The sequence below is a fragment of the Heloderma suspectum genome, chromosome 2 (genome assembly GCF_057233095.1).
Source record: "Heloderma suspectum isolate Gila_16-S chromosome 2, 16-S_ref, whole genome shotgun sequence".
Lineage (NCBI taxonomy): Eukaryota > Metazoa > Chordata > Lepidosauria > Squamata > Helodermatidae > Heloderma > Heloderma suspectum.
The window spans coordinates 133,596,371-133,611,539 of record NC_139459.1 but is presented as its reverse complement, the minus strand read 5'-3'; the positions used below and the strand labels follow the sequence as shown (position 1 = coordinate 133,611,539).

Genomic DNA, 15,169 nt, shown 5'->3' with positions numbered 1-15,169 from the left:
TCGAAACCCAGCTTGTACTTCCGGTAGTTCTCGGTTCGCATACTGCTGAAGCCTAGCTTGTAGGATTTTGAGCATCATCTTGCTGGCATGTGAAATGAGCGCAATTGTGCGGTAGTTTGAACACTCTTTGGCGTTGCCCTTCTTTGGAATTGGAATGTAAACTGACCTTTTCCAGTCTTGTGGCCACTGTTGAGTGTTCCAGATTTGTTGGCATATTGAATGCAGCACTTTAACAGCATCATCTTTTAGGATTTTAAATAGCTCGGCTGGAGTACTGTCATCTCCGCTAGCTTTGTTGTTACTAATGCTTCCTAAGGCCCACTTGACTTCACTCTCTAGGATGTCCGGCTCAAGTTCAGTGACTGCACTATCATGGCTATCAGGGACATTCAGATCTTTCCTGTATAGTTCTTCTGTGTATTCTTGCCACCTCTTCTTAATCTCATCTGCTTCTGTGAGGTCCCTGCCTTCTTTGTCCTTTATCATGCCCGTCTTTGCACAAAACGTTCCCTTGAGATCTCCAGTTTTCTTGAAGAGATCTCTAGTCTTTCCCATTCTGTTGTTTTCCTCGATTTCTTTGCATTGTTCATTTAAGAAGGCCTTCTTGTCTCTCCTTGCTATTCTCTGGAACTCTGCATTCAGTTGGGTATATCTTCCCCTTTCTCCCTTGCTTTTCGCTTCCCTTCTTTCGTCAGCTACTTGTAAAGCCTCATCAGACAGCCACTTGGCTTTCTTGCATTTCTTTTTCTTTGGGATGGATTTTGTTGCTGCCTCCTGAACAATGTTACGGACCTCCGTCCATAGTTCCTCAGGCACTCTGTCTATCAGGTCTAATCCCTGAAATCTATTCCTCACCTCCACTGTATATTCATCAGGGACATGATTTAGGTCATACCTGAACGGTTTAGTGGTTTTCCCGACGTTCTTCAATTTAAGCCGAAATTTTGCAAGAAGCAGCTCATGATCTGAGCCACAGTCAGCTCCAGGTCTTGTTTTTACTGACTGTATGGAGCTTCTCCATCTTTGGTTGCAAAGGACATAATCAATCTGATTTCGATATTGACCATCTGGTGACGTCCATGTGTAGAGTCGCCTCTTGTGCTGTTGGAAAAGAGTGTTTGCTATGATCAGCGTGTTCTCTTGGCAAAACTCTATTAGCTTTTGTCCTGCTTCATTTTGTACACCAAGGCCATGCCTGCCTGTTATCCCGGTGATTTCTTGACTTCCTACTTTAGCATTCCAATCCCCTATGATGAAGAGGACATCTTTTTTTGGTGTTAGTTCTAGAAGGTGTTGTAGGTCTTCATAGAACCGATCAACCTCAGCTTCTTCGGCCTCAGTGGTTGGGGCATAGACTTGAATTACTGTGATGTTGAATGGTTTGCCTTGGATTCGTACTGAGATCATTCTATCATTTTTAAGATTGTACCCCAGTACTGCTTTTCCCACCCTTTTGTTGACTATGAGTGCTACTCCATTTCTTCTAAGGGATTCTTGCCCACAATAGTAGATATGATGGTCACCTGAATTAAATTCGCCCATGCCTGTCCATTTTAGTTCGCTGATTCCCAAGATGTCGATGTTCAATCTTGCCATCTCATGTTTGACCACCTCCAGCTTACCTTGATTCATTGATCTGACATTCCAGGTTCCTAAACAATATTGTTCTTTACAGCATCGGATTTTCTTTTCACCACCAGACACATCCACAGCTGAGTGTCCTTTCGGGTTTGGCCCAGCCGCTTCACTCTTTCTGGCGCTACTTGGAAATACCCTCTGCTCTTCCCCAGTAGCATATTGGACACCTTCCGACCTGAGGGGCTCATCTTCCGGCGTCATATCTTTTAGCCTTGTGATACGTTCCATGGGGTTTTCTTGGCAAGAATACTGGAGTGGGTTGCCATTTCCTTCTCCAGGGGACCACATTTTGTCAGAACTCTCTGCCATGACCTGTCCGTCTTGGGTGGCCCTGCACGGCATAGCTTATGGCTTCACTGAGTTACGCAAGCCCCTTCGCCACAACAAGGCAGTGATCCATGAAGGGGATCCCATTTACAACGTCACAATGCCAAATTACCAGTCAGATTTATCACTGAGGAAGTATCATTGATGGCAAACATAAACAATTCAAAGTGAAGGCAATACTTCCTGTATCATGTTTCCTTCAGTCTGAATGGACAGGGGGAGAGACCATAGGCAAGCTTGCCCAAAATGCATCCTGGGTGGGGAAGGAAGTAGTGTACAGCTGCCATTGTTACTATGACCACAGCCACTCTAGCAACTTCCTACTACCCAGAAAAGTTGTGGGAGGAAGGGGAATATGGCGTTGTGACAGCTGCTACTTTTTCCTATCAACCTATCTTTATTATCTCAGTGTCATACACTGAGGCATTTCCATAGCCTCTTCAGGTATTTGTCATAGCCACCCAATTTATTAGCACTCAATGAATTACTCCACACTCTTTTCAGACACCCCTAACTGATGACTGCACACATAACTAATTATTATTTTTTGCTCTTTAGTCAGATGCTTTTACTTACCTGCAACTTCAGCCTAGTCAAATCGGTCTGCTGTCATGCAAATCCCTCACTTATTACCCTCTACAACACTTGTTACCAAGCTTTTCAGGACAGGTGTCTCTAAACACCTGCAAACTACATCTCCAGGTTCAGGGAATAAGCCATTCTGTAGCATGAATGACTGGGAATTTAGCTCAGATTTTGTGCTAAGTGAACTTTTCCCACTTCTACCCTCACTATATCCTGTCAGCTCCCCAGGTAGACAAGCTACTGTCTATCTGGTGAGCTGGCCCAAAGTAGCATGTTTTAACCAAAACACAATGGAGCCAAGTGTGGCTAATATTAGGATTATTTAGACTAGGTCACTGGGTGCCCATGTAAAGTACCCAAGAGAGCAACAAAGTTGAGATCAGAGCTTTTCCAGAAATGTTTTACTGAGAAAATATAACAAAGTAGCAATTAAATAGTTAACTATGAACAGTTTCCCAGAAAAGTGGGGGGAGGGAGAGAAGGGGATATTGTGGAGTGAGTGGCAAGATTGCAAAGTATGGCTTTGGCTTCTGAAACTGCAGTAGAACTTGGAGAAAGCAGGGAGACAAGAATTATTTCTGATCGTTGTTTATGCTCTGTTGTGAACACTGGAGAAGGGGGTTCACCATATGGTATCTCACAAGATTTGGGAAGAGGGCAGAAGGAACTCTAGGGAACTGAGGCTGAGGAGGGAAAAGATAAGCCAGAAACTCTGGTAAAGAAAGAACTCTGTAGAGACACAGAGAAATCCTGGTGTGCCAGGGCAGTTATAGACTTGGATGGAAGAAGGCTTCTTGTACAAAAAGTGTAGTCCTGGATGATGATTTGCTGTTGTGCCCTCAAAAGAGGCTATTGTTTAACAAAAGAGCAAAATCTGAGCTGGTAGTGAGATTTACAGTATAGCATCTTTTAGTTCTCAGGGTTCTCAGTGGTCAATTTACTAGCTGGTACAGTGGGGCTTTGAATATATTAGAATTGGAAAGAGGCTGGGTATTTTTGCAATTTTAGGAGTTCATGTGCTAGCTGAATAGTGCGTGGGACCACTCCCTTGCCCAGTCAATGGAGAGTTTTCAGAGGGAAATTCAAGTGAATTTTGCCTTGTGCAGCAAGATCCTGCTAGCTCACCCTTTCATCAGAATGGACAGTTTTAGAGCCAGGGTGCCAGGGAGCACACACTGAATTGTCAGCTGAACCTTGCTGTCCTGGCAGCATATATGTTTAAGCCAACTTCAGGCAACAGTTCATCATTTCATCTTGCAGAATCACCTCTTACATCTGTATCACTTTATATCTTTTCCTAAAATAATAAGTTGGTCCTCTGCACAAGCTAACACTCCTCTCCTAAGTTCATCCCTAATTTTTATTTCAGGATTTCTCCCCATCTTCTTTCCTAAACCTTACTTGTTGCTAGCCAAGATATGACTTAATAGCTGCAGTCTTGCAGAACCCAGTTCTTATGTTTTCATTTATCTTCCTCATTGTTTTTGAAGATGACTTGTGTAAAACAGTAGCGGCACTATATTTAGAACATTTGCTTATAGAGCACAATACTTACTGTATCAGTGAAAAATCTTTTGCTAAAGCAAAATCTCAAGGTTTCACTTTTCTCAGCTTGATTCCTTGATACTCCTTATGTTCAAAATTCCAAAGACTTAAGTTATAGTGGAAATGATGGCACTGGATTGTTACGAAGATCTTTTGAATAGATAAGGTCAACCAGTGGTCTAGTCACAAATGCGTGTCCATCACACATTGATTTGCAGATGTGAAGGAGCCATCACAGTCACCACTGCTAGAATTTTCATAACACTTGAGCTGTATTTGGGTGTTCAGATCCCCCATACCATCAGAATTGTGTGAGCCAGCAAGCTCCACCCTCTAATTTCACCTCCTTATTGCCAGCCCTGCTGCCCTCCATGTGTTCCAGGGAGAATGTGTGCAGATGTAGGCGCCATACGCTCATGTAGGCTCCCCATGTGATTTAGAAACTTGGACTATTGGAGTTCTAAATTGTGCAGGGAGCCTACACAAGTAGAACAGGTTCCCAGCTGCAGATGTTTGCCCTTGAATACATGGAAGCAACAGGGCCAAAGAGGAGGAGGAGACAGAACTAGCACGCTTGTCCCTGCTTTCCCTCACTTAATTCTAATTTTGTGTATGATTTGAAAGCCTGAATATGGCTCAAACACAATACTTTTCACTGCAAACAGACTATAAATTTAATGTACTGGGGTTGGGTGATCAAGTGATGAGAAATCAGGTAGTTTACATGCATGTGTAAATCAGCCCAATAACAGTGATGGACTGTGTAATAAATATCTTATTTTTCTCCTTGCAGCTATTTAACATAACTATTGAAACATCTGAAAAACATGATGTTCTGGAACTGCGACTGGCTATACTACTTAGTCAGACCCTCTATGCAACTTATACCAATGTTTCCCGGGGTCTTTTTGAACAGCATAAACTCATCTACAGCTTTATGCTGTGTATTGAGATCATGCGACAGAAAGAAGAACTTACAGACATTGAATGGAATTTCTTCCTCCGTGGAGCTGCGGGTTTAGATAAGGTATTTGGGGAACAGCTTTTATAATTAGTGAGATTTCAAATCTCAGTGTCTTTTTTGGTGATTGTAGAAAAGGGGTTAGTATCTCAGCTTCTCATGAGAATACTAATGAGATTGGCAAAAAGCCAGTCAGATGCAAGATGAGATTGACCCAGTGCGATACCATGAATAGAGGTGCAACAGTTTAGGCTGGGGTAGCTGTGCTGTGCAAGATCTTGCACAAGTGAAATGTGAACGAAGAAGATGGCCAGTGCAGCACTGAGGACTCCACTTTTCAGCCAATATTGGTCTTCAAAGCAGCTTACAACTGAAATTCACAGAAAGTTACACTTTTATGAGTGATAGGTGGAAGTCTTTATAGCAGTTTCTTCTGATCCCTGGCAGTTAATATTATAGTCCATATAGGGAAAGAGATAGAGAAGGGCTGTGAACAGAAAGCACATTGGGTAAAGTGTCTACACTGTAGCATACAGCAGACCATCACAGACTAGCTTGCAGTTGGGAAAATGCCGGATTTTGTAGAATGGCATTATTTTTAGAATGTTCTTTGACCCTTAGAGCAGAGAGCATCTTCAGATGTTTGGACAACATCTAAGAAATAGTTTTCAATATGAAAAATTAATTACTTTTCCAATGTGTTCTGAAACATAATATTGCAACTATGGGATTTGCCTTCTTCTTTTCAGTGGTCTGGATTAGAGAAGCAGTCTTACTGAACATCATAATTATACTTTAAGCAGATCAGTAACTTTGGCACCACAGTCCTACTTTATTTATTTAGTTAGTTATTTCTACATTTTATTACTTGCCCTATTGCTGAAAGCTGTCCAGGCAACATATAGTAAAAACACAAATAAAGTATATAAATCAAATCAAAACATAATAAAACAATAAATTAAAAACAGCAGTTTTTATTATATCAAGAATACTGCTGTGAACACTGGCATACCAACCTAAGCTGGTAAAAGGCGTTCCATGCCACAGAGGTCACTTATATCTCTAATGACAATGATGGCTTTACAAGCACCCCCAAGCTACAAATTTTATCCTTTAGAGGGGGTGCAACCCCTTCCAGAACAGATTGAACACTACTATCCTGGATACACCCACCAACAGTTCCTCCATTTTATCTGGATTGAGCTTCAGCTTATTGGCCTTCATCCAGTCCATTACCATAGCAAGGCATTGATTAAACACTTCCACTGCCACACCTGCATCTGTTAAAAGAGAGAGAGAGCTGCATGTCATCAGCATACAGATGAACTGCACCCTAAACCTCTGAATGACCTTACTCAGATGTTAAATAGTATGGGGGATAAGATGGAGCCCTACTGGACCCCAAAGCATGAATGGCATGGGGTCAAGCAGAAATCCCCCAGCACCACTTTTTGAAAATGGACATCAAGGTATAAGCAGAACCATTGGAAAGCTGTATCACCTACACCCAACTCAAACTCTGCAGAAGGATACCATGGTAGATGGTATCAAAAACTGCTGAGATATCCAGGAAAATCAAGAGTCACATTCCCCCTGTCTCTCTCCTGGCAAATGTCATAAGAGCATAAGAAGAGCCATGCTGGATCAGGCCAAGGATTTATCTAGTCCAGCTTTCTGTTCACACAGTGACCAACCAGCTGCCTGTGGGAAACCCACAAATAGGACACATGTGCAATAAAACTGGACTAGTTCATGTTCTGGTATGAACGGTACACAGAGGCGTACTGTCTCTGATACTGGAGATTACCGTATTTTCCGGCGTATAAGACGACTTTTTAACCCAGGAAAATCTTCTCAAAAGTCGGGGGTCATCTTATACGCCGGGTGTCGTCTTATAGGGCGGGTGCTGAAACTTCCGAGCCGGACTGGAGAATCTGCGGTCGCCGCATATGGTGGGGGGAGCTCAAAAACGGCCGTGGCCGCATCCCCGCCGTATGCGGCGACCATATGAAAGCAGCAAGGGCGGCGCTGTACAAGTACGGTAGAAGAAAATCCACTCACCAGGATTCGTGGAAAGAAGTGACTTAACGCGGTCCCGATTTCGAGGTGAGGGGGCGCCTCACCGGGAAGGTGTAAGTGAAGGGCGGAGCAAGCTGCAGGCGTCCGGGACGCCCGGGGTATGGAAAAAAGAGGCATGTTTGCGCTACCACTCTGATAGTCTTGGAGACAGGGAGGGCTGGGCAGGCAGGGAGAGCTGACTAATCCAAGCAGGCTTTGTATACAACAACCAGCCAATCGCCAGTAAGGTACATCGCTTGCCGTGATTGGCTGGTTGTTGTATACTGGGTAGCACATACAGTACAGCACCAGTATCTGTACCTGTTCATACAGTATAGCACCAGTACATACAGTACAGTATACAAATGTCCAACAGTCAAAACCCCATCATGGCTCCACCAGCAAGAAGAAAGAAATATGAAGCCAGTTTCAAACTTAAAGTTGTAAACTTTGCCATGGAACATAATAACTGCGCTGCTGCAAGACAATATGGAGTAACAGAAAAGATGGTTCAGGACTGGAAAGCAAATGAAAAAGCATTAAAGAGTATGCCAAGGGGTAAGTGTGTATTAAGAAGAGGCACCCCACATTGGCCAGAACTCGAAAAACACGTAGCAGACATGGTGAATGAGCATCGCCAAAACGGTTATGTAGTGACACGAAATAAAATACGTTTGTTTGCACTTCAGTGGGCCAAATCTAACCCAGATCACAGCAACAGATTTAAGGCCACTGTATCCTGGTGTACTAGATTCATGGGAAGGCATAATATGGTACTGAGGCAAAAGACGAAAATTGCCCAAAAATTACCTGCAGATCTTGATAGCAAAGTAAATAGTTTCCATCGATAGGTAATACAGAAGCGCACTAAACATGGCTATGCGTTAAGTAGTATTGGAAATATGGATGAAACTCCAGTGAATTTTGATATGGTTGGAAATAAAAGTGTCCATCAAAAAGGTGAAAAAACAATTTTAATTAAAACAACAGGACATGAGAAGTCCAGTTTTACGGTGGTACTAGGATGCACAGCTGATGGCGCCAAACTGAGACCAATGATTATTTTTAAAAGAAAAACAATGCCGAAACTCAAGTTCCCTGTTGGTTGTTTTGTACATGTGAATGAAAAAGGCTGGATGGATGAAGAAGGGGTAAAGCTATGGCTTGATAATGTATGGAGCAGGCGACCAGGTGGACTTATTCAAAAACGTAGTCTACTGGTGTGGGATATGTTCAGGGCTCATTTAACTCCCAGCACCAAGCAAAGGCTTGCAAGACTAAACACAGATGCGGCAGTTATTCCTGCAGGATTGACATCGTTGGTACAGCCACTGGATGTGTGCCTAAACAAGCCATTTAAAGATCGCATTCGAGAACAGTGGAATGAATGGATGGTCAGCGGCGAAAAGTCATTCACAAAAGGAGGAAACATGCGTGCTCCACAGTTGGATGTTTTGTGCAAGTTTGTCATAAAAGCCTGGAATGATATTGATGCAGAAACAGTAATCAAGTCTTTCAAGAAGTGTGGCATATCAAATTCATTAGATGGTATGGAGGACGACTACTTGTGGCAAGATGAAGAGGAAGCCGAAGCTGAGACCACACCATCTGATACGGAATTCGATCCATATGATGACTGCCTTACAAATGTATCACAAGATGTCACTGATGTACTTATGATATCAGATGACGAACAGGAGGATTTTGAAGGCTTTTAAAGGGAAACTGTCACGCCAGCAAAACCTTTAAAAATACCGTAGCTTGCAGTTACGATGGGCGTTGCTAACTCGCCAAGGACTTGCCCGGCACTTGCTCTCTCTCTATTGTTTGTTATCTTCCTATCATCATCAGTTCCAGTTTGGTTGACAGCTTAGAAAACAAACAGCATGGCAGCTCCCATGGGTTTATTGTCTTATCCTTCCTTTCAGCTTTAGAGTGAATTAGGAAAAGTTTAATCCACTTGCACTGTTTTATGTTTGCATGTTTGATGACAAACAGCCTTATGTTTATAAGTGACAGTTTTCCTGCTAAGTACCTGCATGTCATAAGCATTTGAATTAAAATTACCATATTGAAATCAAATCTGATATTTTTTTAATTTTTATTTGGTGTGCATTGGAAGAGGGGTAGTCTTATATGGCGAGTATATCCCAAACTCTATATTTTAACTGGAAAAGTTGGGGGTCGTCTTATACGCCCAGTCGTCTTATACGCTGGAAAATATGGTATATATATCCATCATGACTAGTAGCCAGGTCATCCCACAAGGAATCCAAGGACGTTTCAGTGCCAAACCCAGGTCTAAATCCTAATGAAATAGATCTAGAAAGAGTGCCTAGATCTAATTGACCACCACCTGCACAAGCACCTTGCCCAGGAAGGGGATATTAGCCAGTAGCCTATAATTATTCAAATCTTCCAGGTGCAACAATGTTTTTTCAGAAGTTTTTTTTCACTACTGTGTCTTTTAAGGAGACTGGGACCACTCCTTCTCATAAGGAGGAATTTATAACCTCCCAGACCCAGCATAGATGTAATACGCCACAAGGGGCTGGGATCGAACAAACAGATGTTTGGTTGAACTTTACCAAGCACCTTGTCCACATCCTTGGACCCTAAAACCTGAAAGTCATACAGCAGTTTATCCAACCAGATGATGCCCTATACACTTCCACAGATGGGACTACCTGAGCTGTGGAACCTAAGCTGTGGCAGACAGAACCAGTTTTGTCTTCAAAATGTCTTGCAAGCATGTCACAGTGTGCTATCGAGGGTTCTGTCAGAGAGCTTCGGCTACTGGGCTGTATAGAAATAAATAAATGAGCCAGAACCCAGAGTTCTTAAACCACTTAGAAAAGCTCTGCTAGATGACTGGAAGCACACTGAAAAGAAGTTCCCATTGACTTCAAAGTAGTTATATTGCTTCCCAATAGTTATACTTTGGATTTAAACATTTGTTTCCATGGTTATCAAGACCTTTTCTGAAATAGGCAATAAACAGAGTCATAATTAGTTTATTGCCTATTTCAGAAAAGGTCTTGATAACCATGGAAACAAATGTTTAAATCCAAAGTTTGTATTTTGTATTTTCTTTTGCAGATCTCATATTTGAGCAAAATATTGGCTGAATGTATACTGTAGGTAACCTTTCCCCACAATACTTGACATAGCCTGTTTTCTTTATAATAGGAGAGGCCTGCGAAACCTCATATTCCATGGCTTGAAGAAAATACTTGGTTTATGTGTTGTGACTTAGAAGATACACTTCCATGTTTTGATGGGATTCAAACGGACATATTGTTTGAGCACATTTTCATTAAATTAGGTAACATAATAAATATGAAAAGGGATTGTAAAGAATTTTTCCTACCAAGCCATCTACACATGAGAGGCTTTTCTGCTTTCTTCTCTCATACTTTACCTATTTTGAAGTCTTCCCAGTTATTTTATTTAATTTCCTGTGCCACTGTATTTTTAATGTAATGTGAATATGGTATTTTTCTGTTCCATGACTTTTCCTGGGTTGACAAGAAATAGTTGTTATACAGGGGTTTTTTCACAATAGATGGCATCTTATGTGGATAAAATGTAGACATATTACAATGTTCCACCTGGTTTATAGTATAGTATATATATTTCAAAATATATTTCGACACAAAAGAAATCAAATTAGAAGTGTAGCTTCTGAAATTTTACATATGGAAAAGTGTTCCCCTACGTTACCCCACCCTATAAAAGTCATAACAGTTACTCCATGTTGCCCAAATCGCTATATTACTCTGCAGTACTATTCTCACTAAATCACTGAACTATATACACAACAAAACTATTTATTTATTTATTTATTTATTTAATACATTTAAACCTTGCCTTTATATTAAAATCCTCAAGATGGCTTACAATAATAGTTAAAAACAAAAATGCACAATATAAAACCAGAGAGATCAGGAGACAGGAGATAAAGACTGAAAAAACATCAGTTTGGCAAGCCAAAGGCCTGCTCAAAGAGCAAAGTCTTTCAAGCCAGCAGAAGGACATCAGGAATGGGGCAAGGCAGGCATCCATTGGAAGGCAGTTCCACAGCCTACGTGCCACTACACAGATGGCTCTCTCCCATGATTCACCCAAACCCAATTTAGTTGTTGGTGGAATACAAAAAATCATAATGAATAGGCCACATAATACAGGTGTAGCTGAACACCCCCAGTGTTGTTAGTTCATCTATATATTTTGATAGTGCATGACAATTGCAGCAACTAAATTTATATTTTATATTCATCTTGTTCATTTGCATAATCGGGTACTGTTGCTTTATGGGATTCATTAGGCAGTAGGTCTGTTTGCACACTCTTGAAGTCCAGTGCAGACATTACGCTGGCTTTCAGCAAACCATGGTTTGCAAATCAGGAGTTAACCTTGGGGAATATACACTCTCTCCGGCTCCATTCTTTCCATTCATAAGTTTGTATCCCACCTACCAACAATAGTTCTGAAGTCAATTTATAATAAAGAATAAACACATTAAAACCAATAACACCCCCAAACATAATTCCCCTCATTCCCTTGTTTGCCTTCCTCACCAGTTGTAACCATCATTAACACTATTCGGGGTTTGTCTTTTAACCATGATTTGGAATTAACAGTTTGAAAGTTCCAGAACCCAGTTAAGAGGGAACTTGGCTTTGAACACAGTGTCAGTGCAGATGGAACACATAACTACAGTTAAAATACACAAGATAAAGGAGAGGAGCCCATATCCCTAGAGCTATCTCCCAATTTGCAAACTATGGCTTGCAGGGAGCCAGCATTATGGTCACATTTGGATGATCATATCTTGGCTTAATGAACCTAATTCTCCCACCATTAGTCATTTTGCTCCTCTCTCCACATGAACGTACAAGCCAGGGAGTCAGTTAAGTATGGCTTCCAATTACATCCAAACTGATAATCGTGTTTAATGGCTTCTGAACAAACCAGGATATGAAGCCAACTACGAACCATGGCTTAATATCCTAACTTGTTCAGAAGCCATTAACCATAGTTTTTCAGTTTGGAAATAATGGGAAGAGACAGTGTTTCCCAGCTCACATGAAGGAAGGAGCAAAGTAGCTGTGTTTGGGTACACAAGTCTTTCTATCTCAGCTTAGTAAGGTTAAATATGATCAAACATGCCCCTGTCTGTAATGGACCAAAGATGTACTTAAATGCTCATGAGTAATTCCTGCTTAAATCAAATATTTATTTATTTATCCACAGTTCTTATACCCGGACCCTCTAACCTTCTTCCAAAGCAGGAGCACAATATTACACATATTGATAATACAAATATCGATAAAACAACAATAAAATCCTACTTTTGCAATAAAACAGTTAAAACATGACAATAATAATCTATCAGATAAGCACAGAAACAAACAAGTCAGGAGCCAAACACTTGTGTAAACAAAAAAAATAAATACATTATAAATTTAATGGACCACTGATCACACCTCTCTTGGGAGGGAGTTCCATAAATGGGGACCACTGAAAATGTCCTATCTTGCATCCTCATCCTCCTCACCTCATTTATAGAGGAACAATGAGCAGGGCATCTCTTATCAATCGAAGGGCCTAGTTGGCTGGTAACAGAGTAGGTCCTCCATCAGGTGCCTGGGTCTGAAGTCATTAAGGACTTTATATGCTAATAGAAATACCTTAAACTGGGCTCAGTAGCTCACTGGCAGTGCTTTCAGAATAGGTGTAATATGATCCTTCCTAGCTGCTCCTACCAGCAGCCAGGCTGCAGCATTCTGCAATAGCTGTAGCTTCTGGACTGTCTTCAAGGAAAGCCCCTCATAGAGCATGTTGCAGTAATCTATCTGTGTTACCCAACCATGAACAACTACATCCAGATTATCTTCATATATTAAATGTATATGTTGAATAACACATTAGTTATTCGTAGTAATCTGCCAGCTGATTGCACTGCATGCAAAGTTTGGAATTATAATACTCTTTTGTTAGGGCAACTTGAAATTCGTGTCAACCCAGAACAGTGGGAAGGCTATAAGCCTGAAGCTGAAGAAATTAAAAACAACGATGACAAATTAAACATTCCCTGGGATGCTAGGCTGACCATGTTTCAGAAGTTGATTGTGGTGAAGTGTTTTATGGAAGAAAAGGTAAGCTTTCTACTGACAAGGCACTATCTTAGGGGTGATATTGCTGCAAAGACAGACTGTTCCATCAAAAACTCAGGTTTCTAAAGAACAAAGGTTTTTAGAGAGGGAAGAGCATTGTTATGCAACAACGTAGGTAACAGGGGTTGTATTTATCTACCACTAGGTATGTGAGTGACTCTGTCTGATTGTGGTTATGACTATAGGATAAACAAGATAAGGTTGTGTCCTTCACCAATCATACCTTATTGAATTCAGAATACATAGACAGATAGATCTGGAACGTTCAAGTCAATAAGCTAGAATAATAATTACACAACATGGTGACTATGAACAGTTGCTGCGACATTCACACAGTGTTACTCACAGGGATGGATGAAACTCTGTGGTGGTGGAATTCTATAAAAGTGCATCCAGATGTGGGCAGGAGATAAAAATGGAATTCCAATTTGACTTCTGCTTGTTCAGTTAACATGGAAAAATTGAAGCATGAAAGTAAAACAACATCTGAGACCTGTTTAAAAGTGTCACTAATACAAGCCTCAAATGCCTTAATATATGCATGATTCACTTACATTCCTACTGCTTCATGGATAATGCAGCTGACATCATAATCATCATTGTTGTTGTTCAGTCGTTAAGTCATGTCCGACTCTTCGTGACCCCATGGACCATAGCATGCCAGGCCTTCCTGTCCTCCGCTCTCTCCCGGAGTGTGCTCAAGTTCATATTCATTGCATCGGTGATGCTATCTAGCCATCTCATCCTCTGCCGTCCCCTTCTCCTTTTGCCTTCAATCTTTCCCAGCATCAGGGTCTTTTCCAGGGAGTTTTCTCTTCGCATTAGGTGGCCAAAATATTGGAGCTTCAGCTTCAGGATCTGTCCTTCCAATGAGTAGTCAGGGTTGAATTCCTTTAGGATTGACTGATTTGACCTCCTTGCAGGCCAGGGGACCCGTAAGAGTCTTCTCCAGCACCACAGTTTGAAAGCATCAATTCTTCGGCACTTAGCCTTCCATATAGTCCAGCTCTCACAGCCATACATTACTACTGGGAAAACCATAGCTTTGATTATACGGACCTTTGTCGGCAATGTGATGTCTCTGCTTCTTACTATGCTGTCCAGGTTTAGCATAATCTAAATAGTTTTACCATATTTATATTCCACTGTTCCTCCAAAGAGTTCTAGGTGGCATACATGGTAACTAAGACTACCTGATCCTGTGCACAGTTACCTTGAAGTAAGTCCCACTGAGTAAACATGGATTGGATTAGGCTGTATGTAACTGAAGTCCAGTTACATCACAAGAATATATCCCCAAAAAGATTAGCTTCCATAACTTATTTCATTTACAGAATGGGATGGGGGTTCTTGCAGACCAGAGGGTTTTTTTCAGTTTACACAAAGATGAAGCCAAAATATTACATTAACTGTGTTGTAAAGTAAATGAAATGATTGTCCATGCTAAATAGAATTATATTTCTTTTTCTCAATTTCTCAAGTCCTTGCACTTGTAAATTGACTGTGTTACTATTTATAGATTGTTTCTGCACTTACTGAATTCGTAATAGAGAACCTTGGGAAACAATTCATAGAGAATCCTCCAGTTGATCTGGCAACTCTCTACCAAGATATGTCTCCTTCCACACCACTAGTGTTCATCTTGAGTACTGGCTCTGACCCCATGGGAGCATTCCAGAGGTTTGCAAAAGAGCGAGAATATTCAGAACGGTATAAATTATATATTTTCATTATATGTACTGACTTTCATATGTCATATGACATTTGAGTATGAATTAAAGGTGCACACCCAACCCTCTTCACTTTATTCAATATTCTATTCTAAGCAGTGGAGACTGGTGGCTGTGATTTCAGTGGGGCTGTGAATCCATTCTGG

General features: G+C 41.1%; 1 protein-coding gene across 1 annotated transcript in view; it reads left to right on the top strand.

Annotated features, from left to right (window-relative positions):
• Positions 1-15,169, top strand: part of DNAH6 (dynein axonemal heavy chain 6) — a 246,436-nt gene that overhangs the window by 166,557 nt on the left and 64,710 nt on the right. Inside the window, exons 61-64 of the mRNA XM_084834830.1 lie at positions 4,889-5,122; positions 10,304-10,439; positions 13,118-13,275; positions 14,813-15,003. Coding sequence (XP_084690956.1) covers positions 4,889-5,122; positions 10,304-10,439; positions 13,118-13,275; positions 14,813-15,003 — 719 coding nt within the window. The remainder of the gene's footprint in view (positions 1-4,888; positions 5,123-10,303; positions 10,440-13,117; positions 13,276-14,812; positions 15,004-15,169) is intronic.